The sequence below is a fragment of the Clytia hemisphaerica genome, unplaced genomic scaffold, assembly GCF_902728285.1.
Source record: "Clytia hemisphaerica strain Z4C2 unplaced genomic scaffold, Clytia hemisphaerica genome assembly, whole genome shotgun sequence".
Taxonomy (NCBI): Eukaryota; Metazoa; Cnidaria; class Hydrozoa; order Leptothecata; family Clytiidae; genus Clytia; species Clytia hemisphaerica.
In genome coordinates this window covers 2,973-13,554 of record NW_027103620.1, presented here as the reverse complement: position 1 = coordinate 13,554, position 10,582 = coordinate 2,973, and the positions used below count along the sequence as shown (strand labels likewise).

Here is a 10,582-nt window from a genome sequence, read left to right as displayed (position 1 = left end):
TTGAGTGAGTTGTCGTGAATACAAGTTCAAAATATTTTCCGTCATTGGCTCTGTTCATTCTGAAAGCATGTAAACACAATATTCAATGCTATGCTCGGTCTAAGCAAATGAATGCCAGGGTTTCACTTTTAAAAAAAATGGAGCATGTTGAGTGAGTTGTCGTGAATACAAGTTCAAAATATTTTCCGTCATTGGCTCTGTTCATTCTGAAAGCATGTAAACACAATATTCACTGCTATGCTCGGTCTAAGCAAATGAATGCCAGGGTTTCACTTTTTATTTAAAGATATTGAGCATGTTGAGTGAATTGTCGTGAAAACAAGTTCAAAGTATTTTCCGTCATTGGCTCTGTTCATTCTGAAAGCATGTAAACACAATATTCACTGCTATGCTCGGTCTAAGCAAATGAATGCCAGGGTTTCACTTTAAAAAAAAATGGAGCATGTTGAGTGAATTGTCGTGAATACAAGTTCAAAATATTTTCCGTCTTTGGCTCTGTTCATTCTGAAAGCATGTAAACACGATATTCAATGCTATGCTCGGTCTAAGCAAATGAATGCCAGGGTTTCACTTTTTGATTTAAAAAATGGAGCATGTTGAGTGAGTTGTCGTGAATACAAGTTCAAAATATTTTCCGTCATTGGCTCTGTTCATTCTGAAAGCATGTAAACACAATATTCAATGCTATGCTCGGTCTAAGCAAATGAATGCCAGGGTTTTACTTTTTGTTTAAAAAAATTGAGCATGTTGAGTGAATTTTCGTGAATACAAGTTCAAAATAGTTTCCATCATTGGCTCTGTTCATTCTGAAAGCATGTAAACACATTATTCACTGCTATGCTCGGTCTAAGCAAATGAATGCCAGGGTTTCACTTTAAAAAAAAATGGAGCATGTTGAGTGAATTGTTTTGAATACAAGTTCAGAATATTTTCCCGTCTTTGGCTCTGTTCATTCTGAAAGCATGTAAACACGATATTCACTGTGGGGGGCGTACGGGACTCTCAAAAACCGATAAACCGCGCAAAAATAGCTCCGTCACCGATAAATCGACAATTTTTTCCCACTTCACCGACACCGATTTTTCGAAACAAAAGGAGACTGGACAATTGCTGCCAGAACTAAGGTTTTTCAAACATTCGCTTATTAAGGGCATAGACTGGGAATAGACTAAAGCTAAGAATGATAGAATTTTCCAGATATAAATTCAGATTGTCGTTGTATAGCTATTGTAGCAACAAATACTAAATTTACTAATTTACGTAATAAAATTCTAGTTTTGAGCGAGGTCAAATTCTATTAAAAAATAAAAAACTGGTTAACAGTCCGTTTACATTGAGTTTCGGTACCTGGCGTACTGAAGCTTTCAATCAAATTTACAAAATCTCACTACAGCATCAGGGGATATCCTGAAACCCGTTAGGCGTACGAGGTTATAAAAGTGGGTTGTTCGCTCTGTACTGAATCTCCATCTAGACAGGCGCTAAGTACTGTACGCTAATTTCATAAAAGGTTTCAAATCGTTAACTAAAAACACTAGAAAAGTCATAAAAAAGTCTTGTGAATGATTAAGGCATTAAGAGATAAATTTTGAGTTAACTTTAATTTTACGTCCAAATCTGGTTGATCGACCAACCATGAAAAATGTTGCCTCGTCCAAGCCACCTAAAGTTGATGATTCAGCTGTCTGTTCATCACCACTATCAGGATCGAACGAATCTGGCTGCTCCTCTTCGGCAATAATCGTTTGTTCGTCTGTGGCGATCGAGTTTGTCTGTACGTCTGTGGCGAGTGAATTGGTTTGTACGTTTGCTGCGAGTGAATTGGTTTGTACGTCTGCGACGAGTGAATTGGTTTGTACGTCTGCGACGAGTGAATTGGTTTGTACGTCTACGGCGAGTGAATTGGTTTGTAGGTCAGCCGCGATTGAATTCGTTTGTAAATTTGGGGCGATTGAATTCATTTGTATGTCTGCAGCATCTTTGCTTTTCCTTGGGTGTTTGTAGTTGTATGGATCAGTAGCTTGAGCAATTTCGTCTACTTTATCCGTATATAAATATGTTGGGAGTGTTCCACACTTTGCCATAGTTGTTTCCTGGCGAACACTGCGCTGGCGGACGGCACGTGTGTAACTATCAGCCCAAACTCTAAGCTTTTCCTCTTCATTTTTGGGGATTTGGACAGCGATATGTTTCTTGGGTAGCACACCAGAAAGTTCGTTAAAATCGATTGAACTTTCGGTGGCCGGGTACCAGCTCCCTTTTCTTGAGGTAAAATAGTGAACCGACCAAGGAGCCAAGCCTTTTCAATGACTCTTTTACCGACGTCATGAATTCCCGGGCGTATTGAAGTTGACTCATTAGAACTTGTTTTGTATGTGTGGTAGAATGAAAATGTTCCACAGAGAGCGTCATCATGCTTAGCATATTCGTCTGGTTGTACTTGAATGAAGAACAAGTTTCAGACAACTTCTCCAGTGACCATTTCGTTAACTGAAGTGAAACAAATGACTTTGTCGAGACGAAACCATGAGCTCCGGTTAACGAAACTGGAAGGTTTGTTTCCGTCTTGCGTATATCTTTCTCAAACGATGAGACGGAAGATAGGGATTCTGATACCATACCAATAGCCTCAGGCAATGATTTCAATTCGTATTTCTCTAAGAAGAAAAAGATTCAAGTTTTAAAGTTATAGTAAGCTATCAGTTTATTCTCTGGAAAATTCTTGTATCATTCCGTACTATATTGGTAGCATTTTTTAATTAATAGTAATTTTATACTCTGAAACATAGCGTACATCTATGATCTAATCAGCCAATATATAAAAAAAAGTATGGAATAAAAAACTTACCGTATAGCATCTTTGAATCGTTTACACGAGTTAAGAACTTCATCTTCAAATTGACCCCGAAATTCGAAAGACTCAATGTAGTTTTTCCCAGATTTTCCAAACTGGTAAAAAATGGCACGGCATTCAATCGTATTTGATTTTGATTTCGAGCTACTTGACTCCTCCATTTTCTTGGGTTTGACTGTACTTTGAATAGCAACCAGACAGCAGCAAAGATCAAGGGCAGCCAAAACCAAAGCGAACCAAAAAAAAAAAACGAAATCTATTTTTTCGAGCATTTTCAGCCGCACTTCATAAAGTCCACATAATCTAGCCAATCAGAATAAAGAGCTGCATAATCCAACCAATCAGGCTGCGTTAAAAATGTAAAAGAGATCGTAGAAAAGGATATTCAATTCTGTTGTGGAGCAATCAGCCTTTCGCGGTAAAAATAATGGCGGAGACAGGTGAAAATATTGCGCCCAATACACAGGAAAAAATTTTCGATTTCCAAGGTTGGAAATTTCAAGTTTTCTTAGTTGGAAAAAAGACAAAATCCAATGGAAAATCCAACCTGAAAATGTGGGACATTGTCCAAGGTTGGAAATGTTGCATTTTCCATGGCTTGGAATTTTTGAAAATTCAGTTGGAAAAAAGCCAAAATCCAAGCTTAAACTAGGTTGGAATTTTTAAAAAATTCAGTTGGAAAAAAGCCAAAATCCAAGCTTAAACAAGGTTGGAACTTTCCAAAATCGAGGTTGAAAAAAGCCAAAATTCAAACTTAAACAAGGTTGGAATTTTCGAAAATCGCGGTTGAAAAAAGCGAAAATCCAAACTTTAACAAGGTTGGAATTTTTTAAAATTCAGTTGGAAAACAAGGTTGGAATTTTCGAAAAATCTAGGTTGAAAAAAGCCAAAATCCAAATTTAACAAGGTTGGAATTTTTTAAAATTCAGTTGGAAAAAAGCCAAAATCCAAATTTAACAAGGTTGGAATTTTCGAAAATCTAGGTTGAAAAAAGCCAAAATCCAAAAAGTGATGGCAGAGATGTGGAAAAGAGATCTTAAGCAAGGTTATTGTTTTTGTGAACAGTCACTCGCTAGCCTAGGCTCGATGGCTCCCGGTCAATCTCTCGTTATTGTTCGCACAGATACGTGGTTGATCTTAGATCACTCACACAGCTCAGCAGGGCGCTATTTGAAACTATGACACAAGTACCCTATGTGCTTCACTGTGCGAACTCACTGCGATTGACCGAGGCCGCTCCGAAGCGACGCCTCACCTGACGGAAACTTACAGCTTGACTGCTCACATTATAGTCTAATATCCAGGTTTGCTATACATCAAAACAGTTTTGAGCGAAAAATCGCTTGTGGTTTTCTCAAAGGAGCATGCGCAGAAAATGGTTAGAAAAACGTAATTGATTTTTAACGTTTTCCAAACTGTTTGGAGAAACACAAATTTCCAACCCAAAAAGTCTAGTTTTCCAATCGAAAAGGTTTCAATTTCATAAAAATGTAATTTCCACATGGATTTTTAACGTTTTCCAAACTGTTTTGAGAAACACAAATTTCCAACCCAAAAAGTCTAGTTTTCCAATCGAAAGAGTTTCAATTTCATAAAAATGTAATTTCCACATGGATTTTTAACGTTTTCCAAACTGTTTGGAGAAACACAAATTTCCAACCCAAAAAGTCTAGTTTTCCAAGAAAGGGTCTCAATCTTAGAAAAATGTAATTTCCACATGGATTTTTAACGTTTTCCAAACTGTTTGGAGAAACACAAATTTCCAACCCAAAAAGTCTAGTTTTCCAAGAAAGGGTCTCATCTTAGAAAAAATGTAATTTTCCACATGGATTTTTAACGTTTCCAGACTGTTTGGGAGAAACACAAATTTCCGACCCAAAAAGTCTAGTTTTTCAACCTGAGGTATCAAATTTACAAAAATATGTATTTTCACATCGATTTTTGACCTTTTTTTTCAATTTCCAAACTGTTTGGAAAATAAAAATTTCCCACCCAAAAAGTCATGTTTTCCAACCAGCCTTGGAAAATTGTCATTTCTACATTGTTTTTTTTTTTCACTTGATTTTTCAAGCGCATTGGTTTATTCTACAAAACCTATGGGTAATTTACGTTTTCCAAATCACTTTAAAGTAATCGCTCAAATTTCCAACCTTCAATTATAAAACCAAAATTTCCAACCCAAAAATATCGAATTTCCAACCTTGGAAATCGAACATTTTTTCCTGTGATAGCTACGCCACCGCCACCGAGGCGTAAAAGATAAAAATCACCGACACCGTAGTGATTTTCTATCACCGAAAAACCGCCAAAATGCTGGTCTTTCACCACCAAACCGTAAAATAAAATTGAAATCACCGACACCGGCATAATTTTCCTTCACCGATAACCGCACGAATTTAGGGTTGTTCACCGATAAACCGACAAAAAAAAGGACCGAAACCGATAAACCGCTCAAAACCGCTTTCCCGTACGCCCCCCACTTCACTGCTATGCTCGGTCTAAGCAAATGAATGCCAGGGTTTCACTTTTTGATTTAAAAAATGGAGCATGTTGAGTGAGTTGTCGTGAATACAAGTTCAAAATATTTTCCGTCATTGGCTCTGTTCATTCTGAAAGCATGTAAACACAATATTCAATGCTATGCTCGGTCTAAGCAAATGAATGCCAGGGTTTCACTTTTAAAAAAAATGGAGCATGTTGAGTGAGTTGTCGTGAATACAAGTTCAAAATATTTTCCGTCATTGGCTCTGTTCATTCTGAAAGCATGTAAACACAATATTCAATGCTATGCTCGGTCTAAGCAAATGAATGCCAGGTTTTCACTTTTTATTTTAAAAAATGGAGCATGTTGAGTGAATTGTCGTGAAAACAAGTTCAAAATGTTTTCCGTCATTGGCTCTGTTCATTCTGAAAGCATGTAAACACGATATTCACTGCTATGCTCGGTCTAAGCAAATGAATGCCAGGGTTTCACTTTTTGATTTAAAAAATGGAGCATGTTGAGTGAGTTGTCGTGAATACAAGTTCAAAATATTTTCCGTCATTGGCTCTGTTCATTCTGAAAGCATGTAAACACAATATTCAATGCTATGCTCGGTCTAAGCAAATGAATGCCAGGGTTTCACTTTAAAAAAAAATGGAGCATGTTGAGTGAGTTGTCGTGAATACAAGTTCAAAATATTTTCCGTCATTGGCTCTGTTCATTCTGAAAGCATGTAAACACAATATTCACTGCTATGCTCGGTCTAAGCAAATGAATGCCAGGGTTTCACTTTTTATTTAAAGATATTGAGCATGTTGAGTGAATTGTCGTGAAAACAAGTTCAAAATATTTTCCGTCATTGGCTCTGTTCATTCTGAAAGCATGTAAACATGATATTCACTGCTATGCTCGGTCTAAGCAAATGAATGCCAGGGTTTCACTTTTTAAAAAAATGCAGCATGTTGAGTGAATTGTCGTGAATACAAGTTCAAAATATATTCCGTCATTGGCTCTGTTCATTCTAAAAGCATGTAAACACAATATTCAATGCTATGCTCGGTCTAAGCAAATGAATGCCAGGGTTTCACTTTTTATTTTAAAAAATGGAGCATGTTGAGTGAGTTGTCGTGAATACAAGTTCAAAATATTTTCCGTCATTGGCTCTGTTCATTCTGAAAGCATGTAAACACAATATTCAATGCTATGCTCGGTCTAAGCAAATGAATGCCAGGTTTTCACTTTTTATTTTAAAAAATGGAGCATGTTGAGTGAATTGTCGTGAAAACAAGTTCAAAATGTTTCCGTCATTGGCTCTGTTCATTCTGAAAGCATGTAAACACAATATTCACTGCTATGCTCGGTCTAAGCAAATGAATGCCAGGGTTTCACTTTTTATAAAAAAAAATGGAGCATGTTGAGTAAATTGTCGTGAATACAAGTTCAAAATATTTTCCGTCATTAGCTCTGTCAATTCTGAAAGCATGCAAACACATTATTCACTGCTATGCTCGGTCTAAGCAAATGAATGCCAGGGTTTCACTTTTTAAAAAAATGGAGCATGTTGAGTGAGTTGTCGTGAATACAAGTTCAAAATATTTTCCGTCATTGGCTCTGTTCATTCTGAAAGCATGTAAACACAATATTCAATGCTATGCTCGGTCTAAGCAAATGAATGCCAGGTTTTCACTTTTTATTTAAAAAAATGGAGCATGTTGAGTGAATTGTCGTGAAAACAAGTTCAAAATATTTTCCGTCATTGGCTCTGTTCATTCTGAAAGCATGTAAACATGATATTCACTGCTATGCTCGGTCTAAGCAAATGAATGCCAGGGTTTCACTTTTTATTTTAAAAAATGGAGCATGTTGAGTGAATTGTCGTGAATACAATTTCAAAATATTTTCCCTTCATTGGCTCTGTTCATTCTGAAAGCATGTAAACGCAATATTCAATGCTATGCTCGGTCTAAGCAAATGAATGCCAGGGTTTCACTTTTTATCAAAAAAAATGGAGCATGTTGAGTGAATTGTCGTGAATACAAGTTCAAAAAATTTTCCCGTCATTGGCTCTCTTCATTTTGAAAGTAATCAAAACAACACAACAATCACTACTATGCACGGTCTAAGCAAATTAATGCCAGGGTTACACAAGATCATACAAGAAATGGTGCATGTTGAGTGCATTGTTTTAAATACGAGCTCAAAATATTTTCCTGTCATACACTGGAACCAGTGCAGCCTTCCTTAACGTAGCAAATCGTCAATCGGAGCGATGTCAAGCCCATCTCAAAGAACAGTCATAAATACCCTTTCTGACAAACGTGTTGAACAAATCTACCTAATCATAAAATTATCATTGCGAACAAGCCTGCTTCAACCATCCACAGTTACAACCCAAGGTGTGCTTGCATGTAACATGACACCTCTCGCAGCAGATGAGAATACACGACCACGACACTTGATAGAAATATTTTTATTTGTTAAAATTGGAAGTAACTCCCTGAATTTCTTCCATGCCTACCTGATGTTAACGTTCATATTCTTCTTATCGTTATAGGCTAGTATATATTAATATTAGCATTTGGTGTGGCTGTGGGGCTTTTATATTATTCAGCGTTATTGACTTTTCATGGTAGCAGAAAGTGGTTCAAAATGGCATCATCAGAAAGTTTTCAAAAGCCCCCAGCCTTTGGAGATGACAAACCTTATACGAGATATGTGGAAGAATTGCGTGCTTGGACTTATGTCACAAACCTTGCCAAGAAGAAGCAAGGATTAGCGGTAGCGTTGTCTCTACCAGAGGATGACAAATCCCAAATAAGAGACAAAGTATTCAATGAAGTTGATCTTGATGATCTAAAAAAAGACGATGGCGTAGAAACTTTGATAGCGTTCTTTGATACAGTGTTTAAAAAAGATGAGTTGGCGGAAGTGTACGAATATTACGTCAATTTCGATCGATATAAGAAAGTTGAAGGCGAAACAATGGATACGTACATACTTGAATTCGAGAAGCGTTACAATAAAAAAAAAAATTCAAAATGGAGTTGCCAGAAAGTGTCCTGGCATTTAAACTACTTGAGAACTCAGGGTTGCTAAATAATGATCGTCTTATGGTTCTGACAGGAGTTAATTATAATGAACACACACCACTTATATAAACAAATGAAAAACTCATTGAAAAAGTTCTTTGTACAACAAGCAAAACCCATCGCAACCGAACCATCTAAAAGCCATCAAATTGGATATCCATGAATCGAACCAGGAGGAAGCTAACATCACTTTCAAAACAGAAATTTCCAAATCGCGGTCGTGGCAGAGGACGAGGCAGAGGACGTTTCACCAACTACCAAAAACAGACGTTCAACAGAGGAAGAGGTCAATCTACCAGTCGCAAACGAACCCATTGGATGGTGATGGAAAAACATACTCCGCTGTATGGCATGCGATTCAACATTACATTTCGTGAAAGATTGCCCTCATGCTTATGAAAATCTTGAACATTCATTCTACATAGAGACTGAACAATTTGCTCTGTTTACGGGCCAAAATAATGATGAAATGACAGTGTTGTTAACAGAATCTACCAATGCTGCCGTTCTCGACAGTGGATGCTCGTCGACAGTTTTCTGGACAAGATTGGATAGAGTGTTTTATCGACTCACTAAGTGACAGTGAAAAAAGTGAGATTATTTACAAAGATAGTGAAACTATTTACAAGTTTGGAGGTGGTGAACGACTCAAATCAAAAGGTAAAGCATTGTTGCCCTGCTACCTTGCCGGACAAGATGCACCATTGAAACAGATATTATTGATAGTGATATTCCGATGCTTTTAAGTAAAAATGCAATGAAAAAAGCAGGAATGAAACTTGATTTGGTGAACGATAAAGCTGAAATTTACGGAAATGTTGTTAACCTACAAAGTAACATCAGCAGGCCATTATGCATCCCTTTGAGAGACACATCTATTGACATAGAATGTTGCTTTACCGGTGTCGAAAGCGATAAGGAAATTTCCGCAGTTGTCACAAAACTTCATAAGCAGTTTGCTCATCCGTCCCCGAAACGCTTAAAAGGTTTTATTACGAGATGCAGGAGTTCTGTCGCCAGTTTGCTCCAAAGTGATTGATGCTATTTCAGCTGATTGTCAAATTTGTCGTAAATTTAAGAAAACTCCTGCAAGGCCAGTTGTCAGTTTACCATTAGCCACCACCTTCAATGAAGTCGTAGTGATGGATCCTCAAGAAGTGGGAAGACGGTAAATACATTCTTCATTAATCGATGATGCAGCTACAAGATTCACCATGTCCAGATTTATAAACGATAAAAAGCCGTCGACCATTGTAGATAAAGTCATGCTTATGTGGATCGGATCAGGATTCGGTTGTCCAGTGAAATTTCTAGCAGATAACGGTGGTGAATTTGCAAATGAAGAGTATAAGGATATGTGTGCTAACCTTAATATCGAAGTCAGAAACACTGCAGCAGAAAGTCCATGGCAAAATGGATTATGTGAACGTAACCATGCCGTTGTTGATGAATGTTTGCAAAAGGTTCTGGAAGAAAACCCAAAAATGAAACCCGATGTTGCCCTAGTATGGGCAATTCATGCAAAAAACTGTTTACAAATGAACTCTGGCTACAGTTCCTATCAGCTTTTGTTTGGACAAAATCCTAATCTTCCATCCGTGATCGTCGATATGCCACCAGCTTTAGAGGGTACAACAACATCTGAACGTTTCTATCAACATCTTAACAGTCTACACTCAGGGAGACGTGCATTTATAAAAGCTGAATCATCAGAGCGAATCAGGCGTGCATTGCGACATCAGTTACGAAGCCATAGCGAAATTTTCGAAGTCGGTGATGCTGTATACTACAAACGAGAGTCTAGCAACAAATGGAAAGGTCCTGGAAAAGTTATTGGTCAGGACGGAAAAACTATCTTTGTCCCCATGGAAGTGTTTATGTAAGAGTTCCCAGTTGTCGAATCCTCAAAGTCGGAGAAGAATTCAACCCAAATCCAAACAGTAATCCAACCAAACGTATTAACTCCAAAGTTACAGTCCCAACAGCATGTGACAAATCGGAAATCATCGATACCGGATCTACAGAACCGATTGACATCCCAGTGACAATTCAGTATGAAGATGATGCTCCTATACCTCCCACCTCAGATCAAACACATGTAGTACCACCACCAATGCCTGCAGCTGTATCAGAAAGACAAACTTTTTCCTAGACTAC

The 10,582-nt window shown here is 37.5% G+C and overlaps 1 protein-coding gene across 1 annotated transcript; it reads left to right on the top strand.

Annotated features, from left to right (window-relative positions):
* Positions 1 to 9,639: 9,639 nt before the first annotated feature.
* On the top strand, positions 9,640 to 10,308 carry LOC136802266 (uncharacterized). The gene has a single exon (XM_067058981.1). It carries the CDS (start codon positions 9,640 to 9,642, stop codon positions 10,306 to 10,308), a length of 669 nt encoding a protein of 222 aa, XP_066915082.1.
* The last annotated feature ends 274 nt before the right edge of the window (positions 10,309 to 10,582 follow it).

What these genes read in the sequence shown, in the direction of transcription:
- LOC136802266 (XM_067058981.1), top strand. Translation starts at nt 9,640, where the DNA reads ATGTCCAGATTTATAAACGATAAAAAGCCGTCGACCATTGTAGATAAA.